General features: G+C 33.4%; 1 protein-coding gene across 1 annotated transcript; it reads right to left on the bottom strand.

Annotated features, from left to right (window-relative positions):
• LOC148280390 (nucleoporin p58/p45-like) lies at positions 1–23,357 on the bottom strand. The gene is made up of 12 exons (XM_088228470.1): positions 23,084–23,357; positions 22,509–22,888; positions 17,766–17,920; positions 15,515–15,587; positions 11,891–11,938; positions 9,367–9,578; positions 7,421–7,574; positions 5,180–5,323; positions 3,582–3,658; positions 2,820–3,003; positions 1,543–1,662; positions 1–837 (listed from the first exon to the last, which is right to left on the bottom strand). The coding sequence occupies exons 1-12, from the start codon at positions 23,149–23,151 to the stop codon at positions 638–640; spliced, it is 1,815 nt and encodes a 604-aa protein (XP_088084596.1). The 5' UTR covers positions 23,152–23,357; the 3' UTR covers positions 1–637.
• Between the last annotated feature and the right edge of the window lie 3,329 nt (positions 23,358–26,686).

The raw sequence follows: 26,686 nt of genomic DNA, 5'->3' as shown, positions 1-26,686 counted from the left end.
TTCGTGAATGGCTGTAGTGTTTATTTATTAAAAAGACATTTATATTTTCAAACACCATAATGAATGAAGAAGAAATTGAAAGATTCATATTAGACGAAGACTCTGATTATTCCATGAGTGACGATGAAGATTATTTACCCAAAAATGTTGTAGATATAGATAAAGATAATGTATGAATGTAGAGGAAGCTAGATCTGTATGCGAAGATATAGTGTTGTGGCGTCCTATCCTCTCTGCCTATCCTTACGGGAAAACGGCATGATGGTTTGTTGTTGTTGTTATTTTAGATACTTTTGTCAGTGTTTTGCAAACAGATCATATTGTATACTTGTTGTTCAGTTTGACGCAATTATCACCCAACTGGCCGGAATTCATTATATTGAGTTTTAGAGGACTGCCATTGGATAAATATTATTATTCAAAATTCGAGTGGGAAATCCCTTTGCCATACAAAGATTCAAACATTTTTTGAAAAAATCCAATTGTTATTATACCAAAGAAAACATTTTTTAAATCCGGTTTCCGGTAGCACTAACTTTCCTCATCGAGAACAGACCACTGGCTGGAGTCAGTTTTTCAAACAGGTTTCATCCGGCGCGAGGAGTCACTTTTGCCTCAGACCGAATGAGTCTCCGTATCAGTGCTTTCCTCTCTTGTTGCCGGCGGGGGGCTTCTGCAGGGCGAAGGGGCTCTGGTCCGCGCCCCCGAGCCACGACAGGTTGGCCTGGCCGAGGGCGCTCTGGCCGAGGGCGGGCTGCCCGAACGCGGGCTGGCCGAGGGCTGCGGTGTTGCCGAGGCCGGGGGGAGGAGACGAAAACGACCAGGAGGATGTGTTTCCTGAAAAATAAAGAGAAAGAGGCGTAAGAACCCAACAACTGCGCAAGCCATTAATAAATAAACGCTTTCAATTAATATTGTTTATTCAAATTTACCATGTTGCAGTAAATGTAGAAAAAAACACAAGTGCCACCATAAATTGGAAGATAAATTGAATCTAAGGCGGCCTCCGTGGTGTAGTGGTCAAGGCCCTTGTCTCACATACGGAAGGTTCCGGGTTCTATTCCCGGTGAGAACACAAAAATTAAATGTGATTTTTTTCCACTGTAATTGGGCCTCCTGGACGGTTGTGGTGCAAAAAAAAAATATATACATCAAAAATTTTCACTAACAAACTTGAATGTTTTAAAATTACGATGTGAACCGCAAGGTCATAATTTTGAAAGCATTTAATATTAGGTGTTAAAATAAGTATTGTACGTTTTTTTCCAAATTTAATTGAATCGGGTTGTGGTCTCCTAACTAGTGTTTCGGACTCACGGCTCTAAGGTCCTCTAACATCCGCACAAATGCCTGTATACATTTACAACATTTTTTTATATAATAATCAAAACACTGTACGGATATAAGTGTAGATTATAAATAGCGGACTATGGCGCCGGAGCTTTAGAGTGGACTCGCTAGAATAAAATAATTAAAGCTTTTTCAACTTTTAAAAACAGAAATACTCAGGATTGAATTAGAATCAAATGCCTACTTACTAACCTAGGGTGTTAGAGGCGGTAACAGGTGGCTTGTTAGGAAATGAGAGGCCCCCAAATCCAGAAGGTCCTAATAAACTAAATGGTGTTGGGCCCAGCGAGTTTGCTTTCGCCTGGTTTCCTCCTGCAAATAACATTAATTTAACATATTTGATTGAACAATAATCTCAAAATACAAATTATTCTAGATGTTTACGTACAGCGGAAACTACTTGTGTTAAAATTTCTACCTTACATTAACTCATAGAGCTTGCATTGTCTAGATTATAAACTATTAGTTCTGCTGCTTTTTCTTTTCCGTCCAAGCTGCTAGACTTTGGAATGAGCTACATCTTCATATAAAAAATGCACCTTCTCTAGCCACCTTCAAGAAACGCCTGAAACATTATTATATATCCCCAGAATCCTAAACTCCCCGAATTTTTTAAAAGCCTTATCTCCCAATTAAAAAACAGCTGTTATTTTATTTTAACATGTATCTTTTGATAAATATTTATGGTTTTTTATTACAAAATTTCAACCAATCTTTCTTTTGTCTGTTTTTTGGTTGGCTGGAATATATTGCTTTTAGCAAAAAGTCCGCCAAAGTACTTATTTTTTGAGCTTGAAGTTTTAAATAAATAAACAGCCAAAAGTCCCTTAACCAAGTTTTAGTCACCTTGCCTCATTAAAAACCTTCCAGATATTTTTAAACGTATCAGAAGTAAAAAGTTACCAATGGAATTTACTGAAAAAAACATAAATGAATTATGTTATGTACGTAAACCCTCCAAAACACAAAAATCTTATTTTTCCTTGGTCTAAATTGTGATTTCTCAAAATGATGTTTTCTGGGTTAGTGACTTTTGCCTGAAGGGCGACGATATACTGTATGTGTATTTGCCAATTGACAATTAAAAAACATAATTTGAATAGATTTTGCTCAGGTACGCCACATGCTACATCATCATCCTTTTATTACTCAGATAGTACTCCGATCAGAGGTATGATAATCAGTCTTATATTTCGGGCACCAGTCGAGGGCCTATAAAATATTGCAGAGAAAGCTGATGAAATTAATATTTCGTGACATTGACTTTGCCGTGAATCAAACATAGGGCTTCGGGAAAGGTATAAAACCTGCGCTAATTGCAAGACCACTAGGCGGACTTATTAATCTCCACTGGATTTCCTTTTTTTATCTGAGAATGGCCATTGAGTGGAAAATGCTTATTTTGGGGTTCTGGTATTACAAATCGGTAAATATTTCAAATTACAAAGAATAAAAAAACACTGATTTACCAAGGCCCAATGCTGCAAGAGGATCGGATATCACAGCGCTCGGGGGCGGAGCACCCGACGATGTCCGGGACAGCCAGTCTAAGGAGGGTGGCCCGGGTGCAGAGCCCTCTTCAGCAAACACATCCGTGGGGTCCTTCAACACGTTTCTTCGCAGACTAAGGTACTGCGCCTTTTGAGCCTCCACCTGTTAAAATGATATTTTAAAAAAGACTGTTTAGAATATTCCCTTCCCAAAAAGCTGAAGCCAATTGAAGTTCAGTGAAACTAATTTTAACGCGACAAGGATGACTGCTAAATTTGCTCTCTCGGTGTGTTAATTTTTGTCCAGAAAATGCATAGGGCACTGCATTGGTAAACCAAATGCAGTGTATTTTAATTATCTGTCAGAAACAATGAAATATTGCTGTTTGAACAACCTTAAAATCAATATTTCATGTCCACTTTGCCAGGAATTCAACGTAGGACCTTAAAAATGGTAGGCGATCACGCCACCAACTACACAATGACGTGGACTAATTTCCATTAGGTTTCCTTGTTCGGGATTTTTACCCAAGAGCAGCCATTGAGACGAAAACACTCGTCCAGGGTTCTGGTTCTATTTCGCACACAGAGCTGTATTCTTCATCCGCCATAAATATAATAAAAATAATGTAGTAACAAATACAAGGGCATCAAATAGACAATATTTCAGAACTTTCTTCCAAGTCACATGTTCATTGGACCAACTACCAGACTCAAAATCTTAATAAAGACTTGACAAACCTGTTGATGTACAGCTTGTAGACGTCCCGCTACGGCGACAAATGATTCGTATATTCTTCTCATACCCAAAGCAAGACCTGAAATTGACATTTAAAATTATCATAAATTTTACAGAGTATTTTCAATGCGTACCTAACAGTGGCGAGTGGTAACTCGTATCATTGTTGTGCTAACAATATCTGTTGAGTGATTTTACTTTTTTAAAAGCGTTTTTAATTTCGCATTAAGATTACACAATTTTGTTTCAACAAAATATGCATAAATATTTTTTCAAAATAAAATGACGTATTTTCCCTTTTTGCCGTTAATAAAAAAATGTTTTATTAATCTCCTTAATAACTTTTGAGGCGCTGAGCGCCATAGGAGCTTAAGCAACGTTTGACATCAATTTGAGCCGAGTATATAGTTAGTTAAAAAAAGTTTTAATCCACACTAACTCAAGCACCAATACTTGAGCTAGAAATCAAATAAAAAACATATGTATGGCTAAATTGAAGTTTTAAAAAATAATATGCTAGAGAAACATAACTGGCGAATTTGTATGAGACGTCAGTTTACTTAATTTATTTCATTATTGTTTATTTGAACAAAAACCCGTCATATTAACCGTAATGGTAGTCATTTTAAATCAACAAAAGTCATAAATGCTTGGAAGACATTTTGTAGAAAATTGTTTAAATGTCGCTTAAATTCCTCTCTAGCTCTCAGCGCCTCATATCATCCCTCAACTTCAGCTGAAGACTGAATGAATGCTTATAGCAATCACCATCAAAAACAGCAATAATTATTAACTTTGCGATTCTGCACTATTTTAGTACTAAACTTACAACCTGGTAACAGAGGACTTCATGGATTTCTACAAAACGCCAATATCACGTAAGCATGAAATGCGCCAAAGAGTGAAAGGAAATTTCATAGAAAAAAGAGCTCTGAATGCGTATGGAGAGAGGACCAGGGCGTATATTCTCCCTCACATAGTAAATAGACTCCCGGACGAAATAAAGAATAGTGATATAAATAAAAATAAAGTAAAATTGGTTTTAAAAATCTTTTTCTTAAATTCTAAGTTTAGTGTGTAAAAAAAAAGGGAGGAAACCAAACAATTTAAAACAGTGTAAAAAAAGGTGTTTGTTTATTATTTTTTATATATTTCGGTATCAAAAAAACTTGATTTACTTGTATTTAATTTTTTAAAACTTTTATTTTATTGTGTTACCAAAATGTTTAAAGAGAGAAATCCCTGCAAAAAAACTTGGCAGGAATAAAAAAATTGTTTAGAAGAATGCCTATGTAAAAAAATTTCAATAAAAAAAAAAAAAAAAGTTTTCAGAAAATGCTATTTAATTTAAAAAATAATAAAAATAATAATGACTCCTCTGTACAATCTGGTAATGCCACCAAATTTGCACAAAGAAATTTGTGATAAATATATCCTACCTCTTATTATTTATTTACAACTTTATATACATATAAGGGCGGGAATAATGCCTTGAGGCCATTTCTTCTTACCTACCCAAACCGATCAGTTTGAGAAAATTACAAGTATTCTAGATTATTATGCAGAATATTATACAAAAATTAGCAAAAAAAACACCTACCTTGATCAGTAATAGGACGAGGTGATGCTTCGAGTTGCTTCTGAGCAGCTTCTAATTGCTTCCGGAGTAACCGCAATCTGCTTTCTGCCTCCGATACCATTCCGGAGATCCAAGCTATTGCCTCTCCACTTTCGTATTCCACACCTAAACGAGTGAATTACAAGAGTGCATTGTTTTTTTTAAGAAAATAATGTCAAAGCCTCAATAGAAAAATAAATGTTGAAAAATATTTGTAAAGTGGCCGCTGAAACCAGCCAATGACAGCTCAGTAAATGCTTACACTTCCATATTCCGTTCTATTAAATATTCTCAATCTCCGTTATAATACGTTAATCTTAATAAATCCCTAGGGGGTGAAATTCAGTACTTGTCATCAAAAATTTGGACAAACTTCAATATTTATATATCTTGCAAGTTAATATTCTAGCATAGAATTAAGAATAGTCCAGAAAATGCATACGAGCATCAAACAGAAGGCGACTAAACAATTTATAAATGAGTAGTTTTATGTTTTGACCGATTTTGTTTTGTTTTATGTTTCTTTGTACGCAACTCCCGATTTGAATTCAACTATGCCGTGTTGTGTCGGTTTAAAGTGTAGAAATACTGCTAGGATCTTAAAGAAACAGGATGGGATCATATTTCATGTGTAATTAGCAAATAAATGTGTAAGTAGCAAATACATTACATAAAATTTGAATTATTTTTCCATCTGTCAAGATTGTCGAAGAAAACAAAATGGACATTTCGTTAGTGTTGCCAGGGTAGTAAATTTTTTTACCCTACTTTGCTCATCTAATGAGAGAACTAATGAAAATTGGACTTCGGATTAAACAACGCCGTGGTGGACATTTGTCCGACATTATCTTTAAAACATTAAATATTATTTAACATGATATAAAAATATCAGTTTAAAGTAAAATAAAATTTGTTTTATATTTTAAGTTCAAAGTTCATTAATTCAATTACTCTCATTAAATGACCCTTTACTTATCTACTCTGTTGTGTCAATCAATATTTCCGCGTGCACAATAAAATTTTAGAGAAATTAACAGATTGCTTTTTTTTTTACCTTACATTTGTGTTATGATTATATTTTTTCCCACCGTGCAATATTATGCGGCGACATCAAGAATGCGCGCGGCAAAAATGGGGCATAGTGGGGGATTTTTGGACACAGTCCGAGCATTTAAATATGATTCTACACTCCTTCTGGACTATTCTTAATTCTATGTGTTCTAGATATTTTTAATGTTTTAGATTGCATTCATTGCTTATTTTGTTAAAGGCATTTTTTTTTCTGCTTTTAAGAAGCTTCTATTTTCTCTTTCAGTGATGGGATCAGGAGGGATATTCTATAGTAGGCCAATCAGGAACTTCTCAGGATTTGCTCTTGTGAAGAGGAAACCACTCAAAACTCTACAAAAGAAGCCGGTCTGTTGACAACAGACCTTCCGTTCCACTAGACGAGTGTTCGGCATTTTGTGTCCTACTTTGGTTTATTTTACCGATGTCCTGCATCAACTTGACCATGTAAGATACCTCTCGTGTCAGTTCTTTATGAATATTCTAGGTATTGTGGGATGTTTTAGGATAATATGGGATTGCCCTGAGCTGTTATCTCTCATCAACTTCAGGGTGCCTGGAAGAATGACTAGACGGGTGCCACCGTTTTGTAGCAACAATTCACGGACAGTGTATACTTGTAATGCAGTATTAAATAGACTTCATGAACTCGGCAATAGTTATTCCCACGTATCTGATATATTTAGTGTAGGGTATTGTTCCTATAGAACAAACCTTTTGAACTTTTTTAAAGATGGTGAATGGTAATTATATTTATTTATTCATGCATTTCATATACAGTTCTTTGCTCACTTTGCCTAGCTGTGTGAAACAGTACTTATGATTTTCTTGTTGTTTTACTGCAGAATGTTTTATTATTTAAACTTTCTACTGAATATGCTGTATAATTTTTGGTTTGAAATTTTTTTAAATATATTAAATATATAATAAATTTATAATAATTGTTTTTTTTTATAAATCTTATATTTAAAATTCATGTTTTTGAAAAAAAAGGGAAAAAAATATTAAGCCAAATATGTTAATATTATAAATGTTTGTAAAAGGCAGATTTGCCGTTTATGTTAATAAAATAAAATAATCTTTTGAAGCACTGTAAGTGTAAACAAGAGTTTTTGTCTGATAAACTAGACAACCAGCAGGCCAGTAACAGTTTACCATGCGGAGCCTCAGCGGTTCGGTGAGCTCTCTCGGCGGCGGACAGTGCCGAGGCAGCACGGCCCCTGAGAATGTTGGCCGAGCGCCGTTTCTCCACCAGTTTGGCTTTCAGCTCTGTGGTGTCTTGTAACAGGGAGTCAGCGTCGCTGTTTACCTGGGAGGAGAGATATAGAATAATTACATTGACCAGACCTGGTTTTGTAGGCACTTGTCATAGCGTGGCACAAACTTTCGTATTCCCTCTTCATAAAACGGGGTGCCCTGCCCCCTTCATGAAAGAGAACCCCCACTTCGTTTGTCGTCGGGTACATTATCACGACCTTCATTCCCTCGTTATTGAATCACTTATCACATGTTCTCACAGATCTGTTGATGAATGTGGACTGGTTTAATGTTCTTCATATTAAGGAAATTTATTACAGATCTTATTTATTTGACATTTGTAGTCTGCATTACTTTATGGACTGTTTAGCCCATCACATAATGCAGACTGTAAATACGAGGTAGAAGTTAACGAATATAAAGCAGATAGCTGCTAAACTGCCGACAGTACAGAAAAATAGGTTCATATAACAGTAAAACCCCCTTTTTACAATTTTTAAGGGAGCAATAAAAAAAGTGTAAAACTGAGGAAATCAGTAAAGTAAGGAAATGAAAAATGTATGGAAAAAATAGGAATTACATGAAAATAAAATTAATTTACTACACTATAGTGTACACATACTTCATTGTATAAAATGGTGATAATTGTGGATTGTTAATATTTTTCAAACAATATTATATAATCTAGTTTTTTATTTGATTTAAAAACAGCATATTCAAATTATTTAATGTGTAAATTAAAAATAATGAAAATAAAATTTGGAATTTGAATAAAATAACGTACAATATTTTTACCCCTAAATGTTGTGAATTTTTTTTTTTAAACGGTATCACTTTTTTTCAATGGCATCATCACTAAAAACAACTCGGTAGTCAGGTGGCAGAAGGGACCATCTGTATTTTTTTCTGTTTTTTAGTTTTCAAAAGTTTTAATCAATATTTCAGTAAATACACATAGAAAAAAAAAAACACCATAATATAGAATGGTAATTCATTATTGAAAAGCAACACTAAAATATTTAGTTTGGGGATTGAAGTCTTGAAATTGAGTCGTATTTCAGCTCTCCTGGACATTTTTGAAAATTACAGATGGTCCCTTCTGCCATCTGACTACCGAACTGTCATATAGATCGCGGACAAATTGTTTCCACTTTTATGACAACTTTTTAAACCATCTTTTTTATAACTTTAAATATATCTATTGTTATGTTTTAAACATCGCAATTATAATAAAACTTTATTGTTTCTAAACGTTCGTCAACTGCGTATCATGATTTGTACAAGTCAATATGACGTTTTTGTTAAAATGAAAACTAAGACTAACCCTAAAGGAGGACACTTAAACAAAAAGGTCATTTACACTGCACCTGCTTTGAATTTAGGTTAAGACAATAATTTATCCTTTATTAGTTGTTTACCTGTATTTATTCTTCATTCGCGTGGCACAGGTCGGAATAAGTACTTTGTATATGCGAAACTGCGCTGCGATGGCAAGAAATACAAATGGAACTTACTTTCTGAATAAACCTCGTAGTAATATATAATTCTGGTGTGTTTAAACAAAGACAGGGATCTCCACCATCGCTCTAAAATGAATTAGATATGGCGATGGATAGAGAAACAAAAACACTATTGACTGCTTGTTGCAAAGGTTTCGGATCATAAATGGCAGTATCTAAATTTTGACTCAATGTATTTAGTTCCGCAACAATAACGGTAGTCCTCTTTACGTTACAGAAAAAAAAAATAAAACCATCTATTAATTTATTGAAATATCTACCGATCTGGATGAAATCCCCAATATTTACTTGTCTACGATTTGCACATTTTAAAAACAAAGTTACCTTATGCAACGGGCGAATGGAATGTCTAGCTATATCCGAGCTCAGCTGCTTCCTCTGCCTCACGCTGGCTTGGAAGGCCTCCACGGAGGCCAGGAGCTCCGCCGGCAGGGGGGCCTGTCGGGGGGCGGGTGCCTGACCCGCCGCTGCCCCCCGGGCGCCCCCACCGGCGGCCCCCAGGCCTGCCGAGTCCACACCTCCGAGACCGAGAGAGGCTGAAATGAGAGTTTGTCAATGTTTGTTTTGTTCATCTTGAATTCCAACCGTCCATGCGCTCAGTAGCTGCAAGACTTGTTGTTATCTAACTTCTATTTTTATAAATTTGTTTTTTATTTAACTTTTTTGAATATCACTAAAACTTTATTGTCAAATAAAAAATAAAAAATGTAAATACGGGATAGATTTCTTATTGTCTATGCGCTCTGTAGCTGCAAGACGTGCTGTAATCTAGCTCCTGTATATCATAATTGGAGACGAGGAACAAGAATCCCAACCGTCCATGCGAACTGTAGCTGCAAGACGTGGTGGGATATTTATTTATTGTACAGCGCCCTTGAGGTGATTTTCACAAAAACGACGCTATATAAATTATCCAAATATATATATATATCCTTGGACAAAGTAGACGGAATGAGAAAGACATTTAATTAAATAGAGAATTGAAGATGAACCTCGCAATGTGGCTTGTAGTAAATCGTTTTTTGGACAGTAAAAACATTCCTGTGGCTCCTCAGCCTCATTATTTATGCGACAGTCATTGTGATGTTTTCCTCTTCGCGAGATTGAAAACACACCTTTAAAGGACGTTGTTTTGGGGCCCTGGATGGCATTTAAAAGGCTGCAACCAACCAGTTGAAGGCTATTCCTGTATCCGAATTCCAGCACTGCTATGAGGAGTGGAAGTAAAGCCTCCAGCGCTGTGTGGCTTCCCAAGGCAATTATTTTGAAGGGGACAATGTTCAACTGTAATGTTATTGGTATAAAAAAGGTGAAAAAAAAAAAACTATCTCATTACTTTATTTACAGCTCTCGTATAAATGACTCGGTTATAATGTATTCCTTATTGAGAAATCCTGCGCCAAGGAATATAAAATAGTTTTTTTTGACAAAGAAAAACACATGATGATGGAGCATAACTTTAGTATGATGAAAATTTCTAAAATATGCACAAAAAAACAGTAAAACTGAACAGATTAAATTTAACGTCTAAATTTGTTGCACCAGAGAGGGAAAACTAGACATTTACAGGGCTTATGACCTGCCATTGGATGGTTTAAGTGGCCACTTTACACACTGTGTAACATTCACCATTCTGCCAATGTTTAAACATCCATATTTTGAGAAGTAAAAGGGCTGAAACCTTTATCATGTGGGTGAGATTCATTCGGCTGAACCGTTTCACCTACTAGGCAACGCGTAAAAACAATTTTTAAACATCTTTTACCAGTTAGTTAATTCAACAATGTTTTGAGTATTTTTAAATGTTTGCAGACAGGCTGGATATCCTCTCTAGGAAGTCATTCACATTTAAATTTGTTGCAACAGAGAGGGAAAACACTTTTGAGAAGGAAGTATGGATGTCTAGGCATTTGACCTATACATGCTATGGCACTTTTTTCTCATAGGATCTACTCAAAACATAACACTTTTTTTTTTTAAATATCTCACTTCCGATTGGACCATAGTTGATGGTTTGAAGTACAGTAAAACCTCGTTTTTACGTTCCTCGATTTTACGTTTTCCCGCCTTTTACACCGAAATATTTAGGTCCTATTTTTTTCCATACATTCTTATTCAATATTCCCCCCAATTGACGTTTTTCATAACCCCAGTTTTACATCGAAATTTTCCATAACTCATTCGATCTGTGGAATGGAAAATAAAATCGAGGTAAATAAAAAAATGTGTAAATTATTGTCTCAAACCAAATTCAAAGTAGGTGCAGCGTAATTGAACATTTTGTTTCAGTGTCGAATTTTGTCATTTTAGTAAATAGTGATATGCAGTTGACGCATGTTTAGGAAGAATAAAGTCTTCACATCAATACATTACGATGCAGAAAGTTTTAAAAAATGGCAATATAAATATTATTTTATGTTATATATACATTCAATTTAACAAATTTGTAAAAAAATGGTTACTGGATTTAGGTCGAGAAAAATCGGAAAATTTACTAAAAATTAATTCCTAATAAATTAATATTGTATAACTGTTTAGTATATCAACAAGTGGGTAGTAATGTTGTTGTTTATTTTTGCATAAAAATGTCTGCCTTAAAACACGTTGTACCTAGTTAGGCAGACTAGACATGATCCAGAGAAAATTTATTACCTAAGTGTGTATGTAGTAGATAAAGTTATTGTTATTTTTGTTAATAAACTTTGATTATTATTATTATTAATGTGAAAAGGAGATAGTTTAAACAGTTACTGTATATCTTATTTGATTAACATACAAGGACACTTTAGTTGTTGACTGTTTTTTTATGGTGACACAATATCTCCTCTAGTATAAAAAGGAATTTTACCGGCTGTAGTAGGTTTGTTGAGATCAGCTTGGGTGGTGGTCGGCTTACCTAAAATAAATAATAAGTTTAGTTAAAATTAAGTCAAATAAAAATGAGAAAAATAAAACGAAAAATCAATTAAATTAATTACAAATAATTATTAATAAAACAATATAAATACATACGTAATTGATAATCAAGTAAAAAAAATAAAATGCAAACAATTAAAATACATTGGAATTCGGATATTAGAATTGCAAAAAAACGTTATCAATCAGTTATTGTTGTTACAATCAGTCGGTCCCAAAACCATCTACGAGGGTCATCCGGAAAGTAGTACTCGTTTGGGAATATAAAAAAATCTAGTTTATATAAACAAATATGAACGTTTTATTTGTAAAGAATATACCTTAAACTACTTCTCTACAGTCACCTAGCAAATTTAAGCATTTGTCTTAAAGTGTGACGAGTTTTGGATTTTTAAATGTTCTAGCCAACTAAGGTATATATCGATAACTTTATGAAAGAACTGAAAAGCTTAAGAATGGGAGCAAAATTGGGTGATCTAAATGTCAATTGTCTTTTGTATGCTGATGCTAACAACAAAGAGGAACTGCAATTCTTGGTAACAAAGGTCTACGATGTATGCGAGGGAAGCGATTTGCTGATGAATGTCGATAAATTCAATGTGATGGTTTTTGAAAGAAATGAAAATATAATGACTATATGTGAAATTACTGTAAATGGGGTTATACTAAAACAGGTAGAGGAACTTGTGTATCTGGGAAGTATGTTTACTACGGATATATTTTATTATATATATTCTATTTTTTATGTATCTTTTTTTATTTTTTATTACTCTACAGTACAGGTAAATGTCGTTTTGCGCCGGTTTGATTTATGCCGATTTACAATTACGCCGGTTGTAGCCGGCGTAAAATTCCCCAGTTCGGCCGACACCAGACGACAGTAGGCGCCGCGTTTCTAATAGCAGACACTTTTACACATTGTTTTATTATATTACCGTGTACGTGAGCAGCCTATTGTGTGTGAAATTGTTTTTAAGAAAAATAAAAAGGTATGATTGTATTTTTTATTTTATTATTATTAAAATGAAAAGAATATTCAAATATTTGTAGTTTATGCTATGATTCTGCAAGAAAGGAAGCAAAAATCAAAACAAATGAAATTGGATGCTTTTTTCAAAAAAAGTGTGAGAATTTAATTTAGCACCGACGAACTGGTGAGTTAGTATTTATTATAAAAAAAACATAATTTATACGAAGAGATTATTATTTACTTTGTAAACAAATTTAAACTGTATTTTTTAAATATATATATGGGATATGTATTAAATAAACATGTTAGATTGTTCTTAGAATTTTGACACGGAACCTAAATTTATATCTTCCATTATATTGTGTTCATTATACGCCGGTCTCTCAGAACGAAACCCCAGTGTAAAATGACGTTTACCTGTATTATTAATTTAAAATTATTAAAAAAAAAAACATATTTCCCTATTGTCATAATAATAATTCTCACCCCTAGGAGACAAGACACTGTAGGATACTTCCGTTGGATATTTTAAGCGCATCAAGTTAACTGGACTCTGATGGGGTATAAAGGAAGGCTGGATTGATGGTGTGGGAATTACGTAGTTGTAAGGAATGGGTGTGCTTTGAGGACAAACATAAAAATTATTGATTGGATAATTATACTGCAAATTGTTAATGTGGTCTATGTTTTGTTGATCAACAGCGCCGTAAAGGCCACCGGGAGAAATATTAGGATTTTGCATGTTTTGGGTTGTCGATACAGGATTTTCTTGGAACTTGAGGAGATGAAAAGATTCTGTAGGAAGAAAAAGGATAAGGATTACAAAGATATTTTATTTGTCAATACATTAAAATTTATTTTATTTAAGACTGATAAAAAAAAAATTCAAAATATCTTCTCAGACCAATTTTGGCACCATACTTTTAAATATTTACAAATTATAACAGAGATGGAGAATATTTTAGAGAAGGGAATATGGAAGTCTAGGCATAAACAGGGCTTATGACCTGTCATTGGCTGGTTTAAGTGGCCACTTCACACATTGTGTAACATTCACAATTTTTGGCTATGAACATCCATATTTCTTCAATTCTTTTATCTGCTGATTTTAGTGAAGTTAAAGAGCTGAAACCTTTATTGTTGTGAATAGATTCACCTGATTTAATTATTTCACATACTAGGCAATGCTTGAAAACAATTTTACAATTTTTAAACTTTTTCTTGGACCAGTTAGTTTTATTACTATATTTTGAGTCTGACAAATGTTTGTGGACAAAAGACTGGATTTCACCCCCTGGGAGTCATTGGTTATGGAAGTAACATAACAAAATTGATACATATATAACCCTGATTATTATTAAAATAATCATTATTCTCGTTCCACACCTAACGGTGCATAGGGAACTGCATTGATACATAACCTTATACTTGATGTCTCGATAAAATAATAATATGGTCTCAATTGAAATACAATTTAAAAAGTCATCATTCATTTTTAATGCTCTTTGGTTTATTGTTATGTTATACATATAAATAAAATAAAATAAATAAAATATATACTTTACTTAAACTAATTCAAATTCGAATACACTAAAGGTAGAGAATTATTTTATTGTAACAATTCTCGTACCAACTTCAAAATGCATTCACCTATATCCAGAATACATAGGTATGGAAATAAGTTCGAAAAAATATTTGATATTTTTAATACAAACCCTGTAAATGCATTAAAATGTAATCTCACTCGTTATTTTTTAGAAAAGGAATGAAGTTATTTAAAAACATATTATTAAATTTAACTTTGTTTTTTCTGGATACATATTTTTGTTTATTTCTTTATATATAAATGATACATTTGTGGATTTATTGCCAAATTCCACACTTCTTCCAACCAACTGATAAAATAAAGGTGTTATTAAGATTATTTAAGCTTTCACATTGATCAAAAAACATATTATTTATAAAATCTTATTGTAGCATTATTTTTCTTTTTCATTATAACCTAACTCACTAGTCACTTTATGTTAATTTGTTCTCAATTTTAATTTGCTATATTTATATTTAGAACATAAGGTTTTCTCACTTCAATTTGTTATCTTTTATTTGTCATCTTATATTTGTATGTTTCTTTTTTACTTTTTTGCAGTTTAAAAAAAAATAATTTACTAATTCGTTTAGTTTTAATTATTTAGTTGAATTATGTAGTTATATTTCATATTATATATTACATAATGAATTGTTCACTGCTGTGATTAATTCTGTAAAACTTTTTATTGTAAAAGGTTCTTTGAACCGTTGATATATAAATAAATAAATATAACTTATATGTAACAGTTCTTCAATGTATGTTATAGGAACTTTAACTTATTCACTATAAAGGAACTAGGGGCGTTAGAAATGGTTTTTTTCGTAAAGGGGTTGCGTATTCAAACATGTTGAAAAATACGACATTAATGCATCCCACCATGATTCTTCCAAAATGTGTTCTACTATAGCGATCATAGAAAAATTCCCATGATCCATTGAACATTTCCAAAAAGGTTAACCATTTAAATATGTGCATATAAAAGTGAAATGCTGGCATACCAAAAGATAGTCCACCTCCAAATCCTGGTTGTGTATTAGCCGCACTAGTGAGACCAGCTCCAAAAGAAAAATTCTGAAATAACAATTTGGTTATTAGATATTTTGTCAACAGAGATGAAGCTAAAACAAAATATTTAAAAATAATGTTTTTGATATAATGAGAACTTTAACATATTACAACAGAGATGAAGAACATTTTAGAGAAGGTAATATGGAGGTCTAGGCATTTACAGGGATTATGACCTGTCATTGGCTGGTTTAAGTGGCCACTTTACACACTGTAATATTCACCATTCTGCCAATATTTGAACTTCCATATTTTTTTATTTTTTAATTTTTTTTAATTTTAATAGTATTATTATACATTTTTACAATTTGAAAAAAAATTCACTTGTTAAATTTTTACTAAAACTAAAATCCCACCAAGCCACTTTCTGTAGCTTGTTGGTGAAGATTATATTTATACTAACTTAATAATATTATTTACATTTATAAAAACAATGAAAAACAGATAAAAATTAACGGCTGGAAAGATCAGAATAAACATGTTTATACAAATAATAATGTATAAATTTATTTTTTAAATACAAGAAAATATATGAAAAATTAAAATATTTACACCTAAGCTACTATTCATGTATAAAACTTTTGATCGAGTACCCACTCTCTTATTTTGTTCTTGTTACAATGTGAGTTAAATTTAAGTTCTTTTGGTAAATTCCTTCAATTCTTTCATCTGTTGATGTTTGTGAAGTTAAAGAGCTGAAACCTTTATTTATGCGGGTTAGATTCATCTAATTGAATTATTTCACCTACATACTATGTAATGTTTGTATGTAAATTTCAATGTCTTAAAAAAATTTTTTTTTTAAGACTGAGTTTGAACATATCCTAACAAATCGTCACTCATTCAACTTTGAAGATGGCAAATTTTAAATACAAACAAAAAATAATATGCACTTGATTATTTTGAAATATTGGAGATTAGAAAGGCTGTAAATAAAAATTTAAATATTATTAATAATCAAATAAATCTTAGTGATAGTCCTAATTTAAATATGTTCCCTCTCCCTAAATCCACACACAAACCCCATCTCCTCTCTACTCCCGTAGCCACGCCCACTCTACCCTCACTGTGAAAATTTTATATATGTTATGTTAGTTTGTAATTAGCCCTGAAGAAGGCTGTTGCTGAAACTAGTTGGTTGTCAAATTATAAAAATATAAGTGGTACATAAAAACAAAGTGATTTTATTTTAATATATTAAACAATATTTCCTTTACTACCTCAATCGGCAGAACTGACTGAGAATAAACGGAAAAGAACTTAAGATGTCACACGAGGAGTAATTTCAGAAATACAAAAAATTTAAAAATCATAGCGCTGACAATAAGATACATAAAAATTTTAAAAAAAAAACTTTTTGGCTTAATTTAATAGTTTATTAACAAATAAAATAAAAACCACTGAACTTAATCAATGAGAAAAAGGATTGTTGTGGGTAAGGGTTACCATTTCAAAATGAAGAAATGCCTGTATAGGGTGCCTAAAATGATTGATTTTTAGGAAGGTTTTCTTAGGTAAAAAGCGGTAGATTCTGAAAAATAAATCAGTAAATCATGCATTGTCTAGCATTGCCAGCCTATAGATACACTATCCCCCAAAGCCATGGGCTGGTAGCTACTGTTGAAAAAAAAAACCTTGGATGACCGATGATTATGCAAACGCTAAGATTTTGGGCGAAATTTAAAATGCCTGTCTAGACCTTAAAGTGGCTGGGAAATGCGGCAAATGCCTGTCAAATAGTAACCCTAGATGTGAGTGAATTTTAAAAATTTTATCACATGAAATATACAATAATATAATAATTATCTTTCAACACCTAATCGTGTATAGGGCACTGCATTGGTACACCAACACAAAGGTAATGGTCCATATAAGACACAGTCTTACGCTTCAGATGCTGGTCCAGGGACTACGAAATATTCTGGTGTAAAACACCCTTTTAAATGAATATTTCATGTCAACCATGTCAGGAATCGAACCTGAGACCTCCAGCACGGTTGGCAAATGTGCTGACCAAAGTAAACAAAATTAGATTCCGCCAAACTAATAAAAAATAAGAGTGTGTAGGAACGCATTTCAAATTAAAATAATTTTTAAAAAGCGAGACGTGGGAATATTTTTAACACATTCTAGGGTTAAAAAAATTCACTGCTGATTAACTGTAGAAAATATATTTATTCTTACCAATCCACCGGAAGCAGCTGTTGTTGTGGTAGGGGCTCCACCAAAATTGAAACCCCCTAAGCCTCCTCCCAGCCCCCCTGCGGTAGGAGCAGCAGTCGGAGCACCAAAGTTGAGGCCCCCAGAAGGGACTAAGGAACCACCGCCGAACGAGAGTCCTACAAAAATACAATTATTATTTATTGATTTTAAAACTGCACAAAAAAATATTTGCTTAGCAAATGGTAGTAAATACAATACAATGTAATTAAATAGACAAATTACAAGAGCAAAAAAATTGCCTTTTATTTAGTCTCTAATGGACTTTCATTACAATCAGACGAGACGCTATGCAGAAATATGCCATTGTGTGTGATGAATACTGCTATTCGTTGACTTCTGACTTGTGCGACCTACGACTGTTCGACCACAATGCACGATTAGTTTCTTCGCAGCTCAATTTCTAAGACATTTAATGAGAATCAGCCCAGCAGGAGATATTTACTCTTGCTGTTCAAGGTACACCATGAGGTCTTCAAACATCCTAGTTGATTCTGAATGGTTTGGCTCTTTCTTTTCTTCTTTTTTGCAACGTTTACTGTATGAAAGTATTGAATATGGTAATCCAAAAAGTATTTCGGTGATTTGGTTGATATGGAAATTAGGTTTAACATGATTCGGTTAAACGGGACTGTAGTGTATTTTTTTTCCTCACTAATGTTTGTATGTGTGCAGTGATTTGATATGTCTTTATTTTAAGTTATTGATGGCAAAGCAATATTTCCTTAATATTACAAGCAATTTATTTATATATTAGAAAAATCACATAAGCCAAATTACAAACAAATATTCTACTCAAACACTAGGAATAAATCAAGCAAGGGAAGGAGTGCGGTATAGCAGAATACTTGAGAGGATCTATCGGTACCTATATAGGCGATGCCTGTTCTGGGGAACCGATAACCGATACCAAAGGAACCGATATGTTGAGGCAAAAATAATATCATTATTTAGGGTCGTATTTGCAAAAGTGTAAACGGATATAATAAGTATGAATGTAATCTACAAGGATATATATTATAAAATAAGTACAGTCGAACTCGGTTTTAACGATCACGGAAATAGCGAGATCTCGGATGTAACGAGGAAACGTTAGTTGACATTTTAGTTCATGGTTTTTTCCATACAATTATTCACTGTTATAACGAGCTACTTCTCGGACATACCGAACAAGAATATTGTCAAAAATTACACAAAAAATCTTCAATTGTTAAAAACATCATTCTCGAAATAAGTACCTAAGTAATAAAATCCAAATGGTCGGCTAACGCAAAGGATAAATACCGCAGGGCGTTGGGATCGGATTATGTTTTTATGATAGCTATGTAAGTGTCTAAGTACCTAATTGGATTTTTTGCCGACAATATTGAAAAATTAACACACATAATTTTTTTTAAATCCAAGCTTTGTGAACTTAGCAAGTGTCGGTTCAGCACATTGTTACAATTTACAGCTGCTTTTGTAGTTCATGCATGACATGCTTGTTTCGGGGGTTTTTACGGGTTTTTTAAACATTTTTTAATGTTTTATACTTATTTCAATACACAAAAAACATTGCAAGTGGGTGATATCACAGGAGTTCTAGACCAGATCAGTTAAAACCTAACCCCTGAATTATAAACATGTCTACTAACAAGAGGAAGTGTCTCTCAATTCGTGAAAAAGTGGCAATTATTCGTGAAATCGAATGTGGCGCGAAAAATGTGGAGAAATAAGGGTGTTTTTTTGTCTGCATTTGAAAAGAATATCACGGATATAAAAAAAATTAGAAAGTGCGATCGTACTAATGTCGATGAAGCATTGCTCCAATGGTTTTGTACCCAAAGAAACATAGAATTTTCCATCGATGGACCAATATTGAAGCCGCAAGTGGAAAAGTTCGCAAAGTAGTTTGGAAACAATGTTTTAAATGTAATAATGGTTGGTTAGATCGTTTTAAAAATCGACACAATATAGTTTATGCAAAAATAAATGGAGAAGCTGCATCTGTTGACTGTGTAATGGCAAGTGAATGGTTTAATAGCGTTTGGTCAGAACTGAGAAAGGAGTGACAATGTGCAATAGCGATTGTATAAAAAACCTTTCTCTGATATAACGTGTAACGCTTATAACGAGCAAATTCAATCAGTCCCATCTTCCTCATAATAACCAAGTTCGACTATATGTATATAATAAAAATATGTAACATATAATATAATATATATATATATTATAAATATGTACATAATATATAAGTATGTACATAATATATAAGTATGTACATAAATTTACTTTTACAAATTTTCTTCATTTTTTAAACTTTAATTTTTAAACAACTTCTATTTATGTTTTTTTTCCTTCTTTTTTTTGTACTTTAATTAATAACCTTACATATAATACGGAAATTTCGCTGGTCCATTAGATTTAAGTCTAACTGTGTAAAATATAAAACTTTGTAACTGTACTGTATGTTTCCTATATAAAAGAAAATAAATAAATAAATAACATATAGGTACAAATTAAGTTAAAATTGTCAAGAAATTTTCGCTTTGAAAAGACTCTTTGCTTCCCATGTCTATCAACCATTTGCCAATTTTTTTCCCCAAAACATCTTGTACTTTCGTTTTTCCAGATGAAAGGCACTAAGTTATAAAGCTTTTCCCGTAAAAATAAAAGATCTTTGAAACACCGCTACCCGCGCTCTAGGCATCATTAAGTCATTCCTTACAGAACTTTGTGTTTTGTGAAAGAATAATGCGTCCATTTATTATGGTAGTGAAATTGACTTATGGGCAGGAATAAAATATTCAAGATAAACCACTGAGGTATGATTAAATAGAGATGATGCTTTATAGAACGATTGTTTGAAATTATGTTCTAAAAAATGAGCGTTGTTGCGTGAACATTGTTGTACAAAACGCATAATAGAGTAAAAATCACTGTCCATACCAATTTACTGTGAATTCAAAGCTGTATGTCACGCCTTTTTACACGGCTTCACGTTTACTGACTACAAGTTAGGTTCCGGAACTTAGGTTGAATAGAACACAAGACAGGTGCTTAGTGCTGCATCTAGTGTATACATATCAATGAGATAAATAATAAAATGCCACATATTTATGTAAAGTAAGTTAGTGTTAAAAGAAAAAATGAAGACATTTCTAATTTTTGAATTCAGAATGTTACATTTAAACAATAAATAAAAGGTACCTACCTATCCAAGAAAAAACTTTCAAACAATAGTAATCAACATACTACACGTTTTCCTTTAACCTTTTTTAATCAAGACAAGACTGACAAGACAAAATCTTCCATTTTACACAGGTAACGCGTCAACGAGCTATTTAAAACAATCTACAATACCTAGAATATGCAAGCAATATAACTATAGATTTACCGAGGCTGATATTTTTCATGACAATGTATGTAAATTTAAGTCAAAAGTCATAGAAATATTGAGAGAAGCAGATATTTGATTAATTTTATTATTATATACATCTTTTACATTTGTTATATTTAAGATAATTTAAATTATTGTCTTAAGTATAAACAATTTTTTGGTGTGTGCATGGGTGTCCTACACTAATATACAAAGAAATTGACAATATATCTTGTACATACTGTTTGTTTACCCAATAAAATAAATAAATATGCGACCCCTTCACGAGTACAAAAATCTGGTGACACCCAGGACCTGAATGTTATTATTATTATGGATAACTTATATAGCGCCATTTTTGTAATATAATACCTCAAGGGCGCTTTACAAAGTGATTATATAAAGATATATATTTAATTTTAACTTTTTTAATTTAAGAAAAACAATGTACTTTGCCACCACATGCTAAGGATTTATTCAAATGATTTAGAGAACAAGTGGGTTTTAAGTTTCTTCCGAAACATCACTTCACTCTCACAGCCTCGCACCTCTGCTGGGAGAGCATTCCATGCCATAGGGCCTGCGACCGCAAATGCGCATTTGCCGAATTTAGTGCGCTGTTTGCGTAGAGGTATAATAACTTTTCCTTTCGACGTAGATGTAGCTGATTTAAGCGTAAGACATCTGTCAGCTAGTTCATCTGGAATGCAGAGTTCCCTTAGTTATTCTGGAGCAGTTGTGCAGTGACTTATACATAAGCCAACAGAGTTTGCATTCCACCCTCTGTGTAAAACGTAGCCAGTGTAATTCCCGAAGTAGTGGAGTGATATGACTGAACTCAGAGATTCCGAAAATAAGTCTCGCTGCGGCATTCAATACAGACTGTAGGCGAGTCATTTTATTCATTGGTAGACCTGTGTAGATACCATTACAATAATCGACTCTAGACACTACAAACGCATTTATTAATTGACGGGCGGCATCAACTGGCAAATTTTTGCGTATGCAAATGCATTAAATAATAGATTAAATAATCTGTTTCAGCTGGTAAAAGCATGAACTTATCGTTCTACTGATTTGAGCGTCAAGAGAAAGGTCAGAATAAGGATTATACTCGTATACCAGCGATTTTAATGACGGCATATTTAATTTTCTTTTTATTGGGATGATTTCATTATTAATCGAGAAATCAAGCGCCAGGTAGGAGCAGCAGCTCTATCTATAAGTTTAAAGAAGATGAAATTATCGTATTTTGGTACTGTGGAATGTAAAATCCACACTTTTTACTATTGCTTTGGTTGTGATTGTGCTTCTTCTGTTTAATTAAAATATATTATCTAATTTATTACCTGTGGAAGGAGCGCTAGTTGTGGCAGTTCCAAAACCAAATCCAGGTGTGTTGAAAGCCGGTGCGGACGTTGCGGGGGCCCCAAAATTGGTGCCAAAGGCGGGAGCGGACGTCGTCGGTGCTCCGAAGTTTGTGCCGAAGGCGGGTGCGGATGTCCCCGGCGCGCCGAAGTTCGAGCCGAAAGCGGGTGTAGCTGTTGCAGGCGAGCCGAAGTTTGTGCCAAACGCTGGCGCGGAGGTAACGGGAGCTCCAAAACTAGCTCCATAACTCGGGGCCGCCGTCGAAGGCGTCCCAAAAGAAGGGGCTGAAGATGGCTGATTCCCGAAAGTCAGCCCCCCACCTGACGGAGAAGCCCCTAGGCCAAAACCAGGTGTAGCTGGCCTACAAATAACAACATTTTTGACGTGGGTACAACATAACCAAAAAAATGACAACAGCACATATAAACATCAACATTCCAATCCAACTTGAAAGCGTTATTCTTATCTATTTTAATAAATTATCTCACATTAAGACAAATATACATTTTAAAGGGGGTTTGAGACAATTTTAAAACAAGAAACACGTGATTCTTACTTATTGGCTCCAAACGAAAAGCCCGTAGCTGCTGTGCTTGCTGGAGTCATGAAGTTGAATTTTGACATGCCGATGTGACAGTAAAATTGAATCTAGAGCTGAATGCTCAAGAATAAAAAATAATGGTCCTCGAATATGTAATAAATAAGGAACAATCTTCAGGTTTCGTTTGAGATCGAACACAACTTGACCAAAGAAAAAGAACTTTGGAGTTTTTCAATTCTGATGGAAGGTGACAGAGACAACCGCCATTTACCGCCAAAAACAGTTCTCTGTTTTATCTATGTAGTGTTAGTGATGTGAATAATACAGAATATTTATTTGAAATTCGGCCGTATTGAAAACTTAAATTTTTTTGTTGAAATTTCAACTGAATGTTTGCGTACTCAAATTAACTACAAGTATAAAAGAAAGGCCTGTCTATGAGCGTTACATACAAAATATGATTATAATTGCGTCTGTTTTTTTTTCGTGTTCTATTTCTCCGAATTATCCGAATATTTGAAAATTTCGAAAGTGTTTTATTATTTTATTTTTAAATAGTAAATAAATTAAAATACTGGCGTCAGTCTAGTTTACAAGAGGTATTTTAACAGTAATGGATAAATTTCTTGAGAAGATAATATGCAATTATATGCATTAACGGGGCGGGTTGGTCACTACACATTGTGTAAAATTCTCCATTCTGCCTATGTTTGAATATCCATATTCCTTCAATCTTTCCATATGTGGATTTATGTGAAGTAAAAGAGCTGAACGCTTTTAGTGATGTTGGTAAAATTCTCATTTTTTTTTTACCAACTAAGCAACGCCCGAAAATGATTCCAAAATTTATTCAACAATTTTTTTAGTCAAATAACATAATTACGATTTCGGTTTGTGTAAAACTACTTTATTATACTGATTTATACAAACTAAATACATACATAGTTAAATTATACCAACTATTGAAAATGTACCAATAATTACATATTTCTTCATAATAAACATTATCTATCAACAAAATAACTAAACTCAGACCGTAATTTTCATTTTTTAATAGCGTCCATGGAAAAATATATTAAAAAAACATATAGTTACAAGCACGTGAGCAGGAGAGAATAAATGCCTTCGAGATGTGGTGTTGGCGTCGAATGTTTAGGATCCCATGGACTGTCAGAAGAACAAACAACGAAAGTCTCCATACTCCATACTGGAGGAACGTTCGCCTATCGGCCGTATGCTGCAACAAATGCATTCTTCAGTTCTTCGGACACAGCCAGACGTGACCCAGAAAACATGGAAAAAATTGTAATCATTGCCAGGACGAAGAAACAGATAGAGATAGATCGACCAGCCATGAAGGGTGGATGCACATTATGAATAGAATGGCTGGGGAAAGTATCAACGATCAAGGCCTCAGAACTGAGGAACGACAAAAAAGAAGAAGGACGTGGCATCCCTATAGTTGAAAAAACATCAACAGATAGAAGAGTTGTGACGAATGTTACATTATTATTTACATCTATTTTTCTTCGACTCTTCTTTTGTTGACTGTGAACCAACAGAGCTGAAACCTTTAATGACGTGAGTGAGATTTATGTGTCGGAATAATTTCACCTACTCGACAATGCCTGAATTTAAAAAATACCTGTTTACACAGAGAAAGTAAAATATTGCACTACAAAGTGAATTAATATATAATTAATTAATTAAAACAACAATATATAATATACAAATGTTTGCGGACAGGCTGGATTTCCTCCCTAGGGAGTTATTTAGATCTAAATTTGTTGCAACAGAGAGGGAAAACATATTTGAGAAGGGAATTCCCTTCTCGATTTCTCCCTGTTGCAACAAATTTAGAATTATTAATATTATAATTCATATTATCTCTTTTCTGTTAAATAAACGCTATCAGATTTCTGATGGGGTTTTTCTGATAGTGTCTATTTCAATTTCATACGAAATATTGGAATTTTCTTAGTTTGAGAACATGTTTATTATAACAAATGTTATTTTTTATTTTTTTGTTTATTTATTGACGGACATATGCAGTCCATTCTAACAATGGTAAATACAATTTCTTTTAATACATACAGGTACTGATCAAACAAAATACAACTAAGTAAAATTAAAGCTAGGACAAAAAAAATAAATTACTGAATTATTTTATGTTATTCCTGTATATATATTTTTCTTGTGTGTTGTTTATGTCCGTGTTGTTATTCCTTACTGTTTGTGTTGTTTTAATGTTGTTTTAATTGCTAAAATTAGCATTGAAAAAATGTATGCATATGTAACTTGTTTTTGGCCGATGTTATCATGTTTTGGTAGAAGGCTCTAATAAAGAAAAAAAAACATTATAAAATACTTTATACACAGAGGTAATTTAAAACTCCTTACCAGGGAAACCTATTTTGAGGAGGACTGTACACACTGTACAGTGTTCAAATGTTTTTTTATTACATATTTCACATAGCTTTAAAAAAAAAAAACTGTTTTCTATTTTCTTCTCCCAGATTTTGATTTCTCTTTTGAATTATTGTTTGTAATTAGTAAACTCTATTTTATGTGAGAGTATATGAAACAATTTGTCAGAAAAATAATCCTTGCACCTTTGTCCAAATGTTGCGGTAAAGGGAGGAATATTGGCAATGATATTATTATTTCTTGCATCCCCGAGCAGATGACGATGTCCATCTCCAAAAACTAATATTTAAAGAGCACCCTGCCAGTGAGAAATTCAAGCATGGTAGAAGAGTGTACCAACCACTGCACTATGAGTGAATTCCCATTTTCAGGATTTTTACTAAAACTCTCATTCAAAACTCATTCATCATCATCTATTTCGCGCACTGAACTGTATTCTACGTCTGCCCGGACACAGAAAAAGTAACACTTTGAGCACCGGCCGAATACACATAAAATTTACCCTGTGCCCGCCCCATTTTTGTGAAATTTCATGCTTTGTGAATAGTTTCTTAAAGTGTCATAATTATGAAAATACTGGATTAAATCAATTGAAACTTCTCATATTTATTTAAAACAATTTAATATGTAATTTTTGAATGATAGTTTGCCAGCATTAGCCTTTATGGAGAGCCATATTGCAATGTTCGCACATATACAGGGTCTCACTCCTTTTTTGTGCTTTGCATCCCGGAGCCGTGTTAACACGTGATTATAATAACCACGCGTTGTGTCCCGGTCCCGTGTTTTTACGTGGTTTACCAGCAGCGAAAAAGTACTAATAAACTAAAACACTAGATGTCATGATGTCAGTAAAATGGTAAATCAAGGCTCTAACCTGGGTCCATTGTTCTCAATTTTCATTAATAATATTTAAAACGTAACTTCTGAAGATTTTCGTCTTCTCCAAGCGGATATATCTAATATATCTGAATGGGGAAGGCCATGTATTAATAAATCAATGGGGAAGGCGAAACAAACTTAGGTTTGATGTTTCCAAGTGTTCGGTCACGTCTTTCACTAGGGCCCAAAAACTCTATTTTTTCGCTACAAAATGAACTGAAATGAACATTGACCATACGAACATCGATCTGGGCGTTAGGTTTATGAACACCCTGACATTTCATGAACACATAGAGACAATCAGTGGTA

This window comes from Micrasema longulum, unplaced genomic scaffold, assembly GCF_059751315.1.
Source record: "Micrasema longulum isolate JH-2025_06_02 unplaced genomic scaffold, ASM5975131v1 h1tg000583l, whole genome shotgun sequence".
Classification (NCBI taxonomy): Eukaryota; Metazoa; Arthropoda; class Insecta; order Trichoptera; family Brachycentridae; genus Micrasema; species Micrasema longulum.
Note: the sequence above shows the minus strand (reverse complement) of the source record. Positions and strands in the feature narration are given on the sequence as shown.

Coding starts and splice junctions, on each gene's coding strand:
- LOC148280390 (XM_088228470.1), bottom strand. CDS start 23,151: ATGTCAAAATTCAACTTCATGACTCCAGCAAGCACAGCAGCTACGGGC. Junction 5,324..7,420: donor AACCGCTGAGGCTCCGCATG/GTAAACTGTTAC, acceptor TCACTCGTTTAG/GTGTGGAATACGAAAGTGGA. Junction 3,004..3,581: donor TACAAGCTGTACATCAACAG/GTTTGTCAAGTC, acceptor TCATTTTAACAG/GTGGAGGCTCAAAAGGCGCA.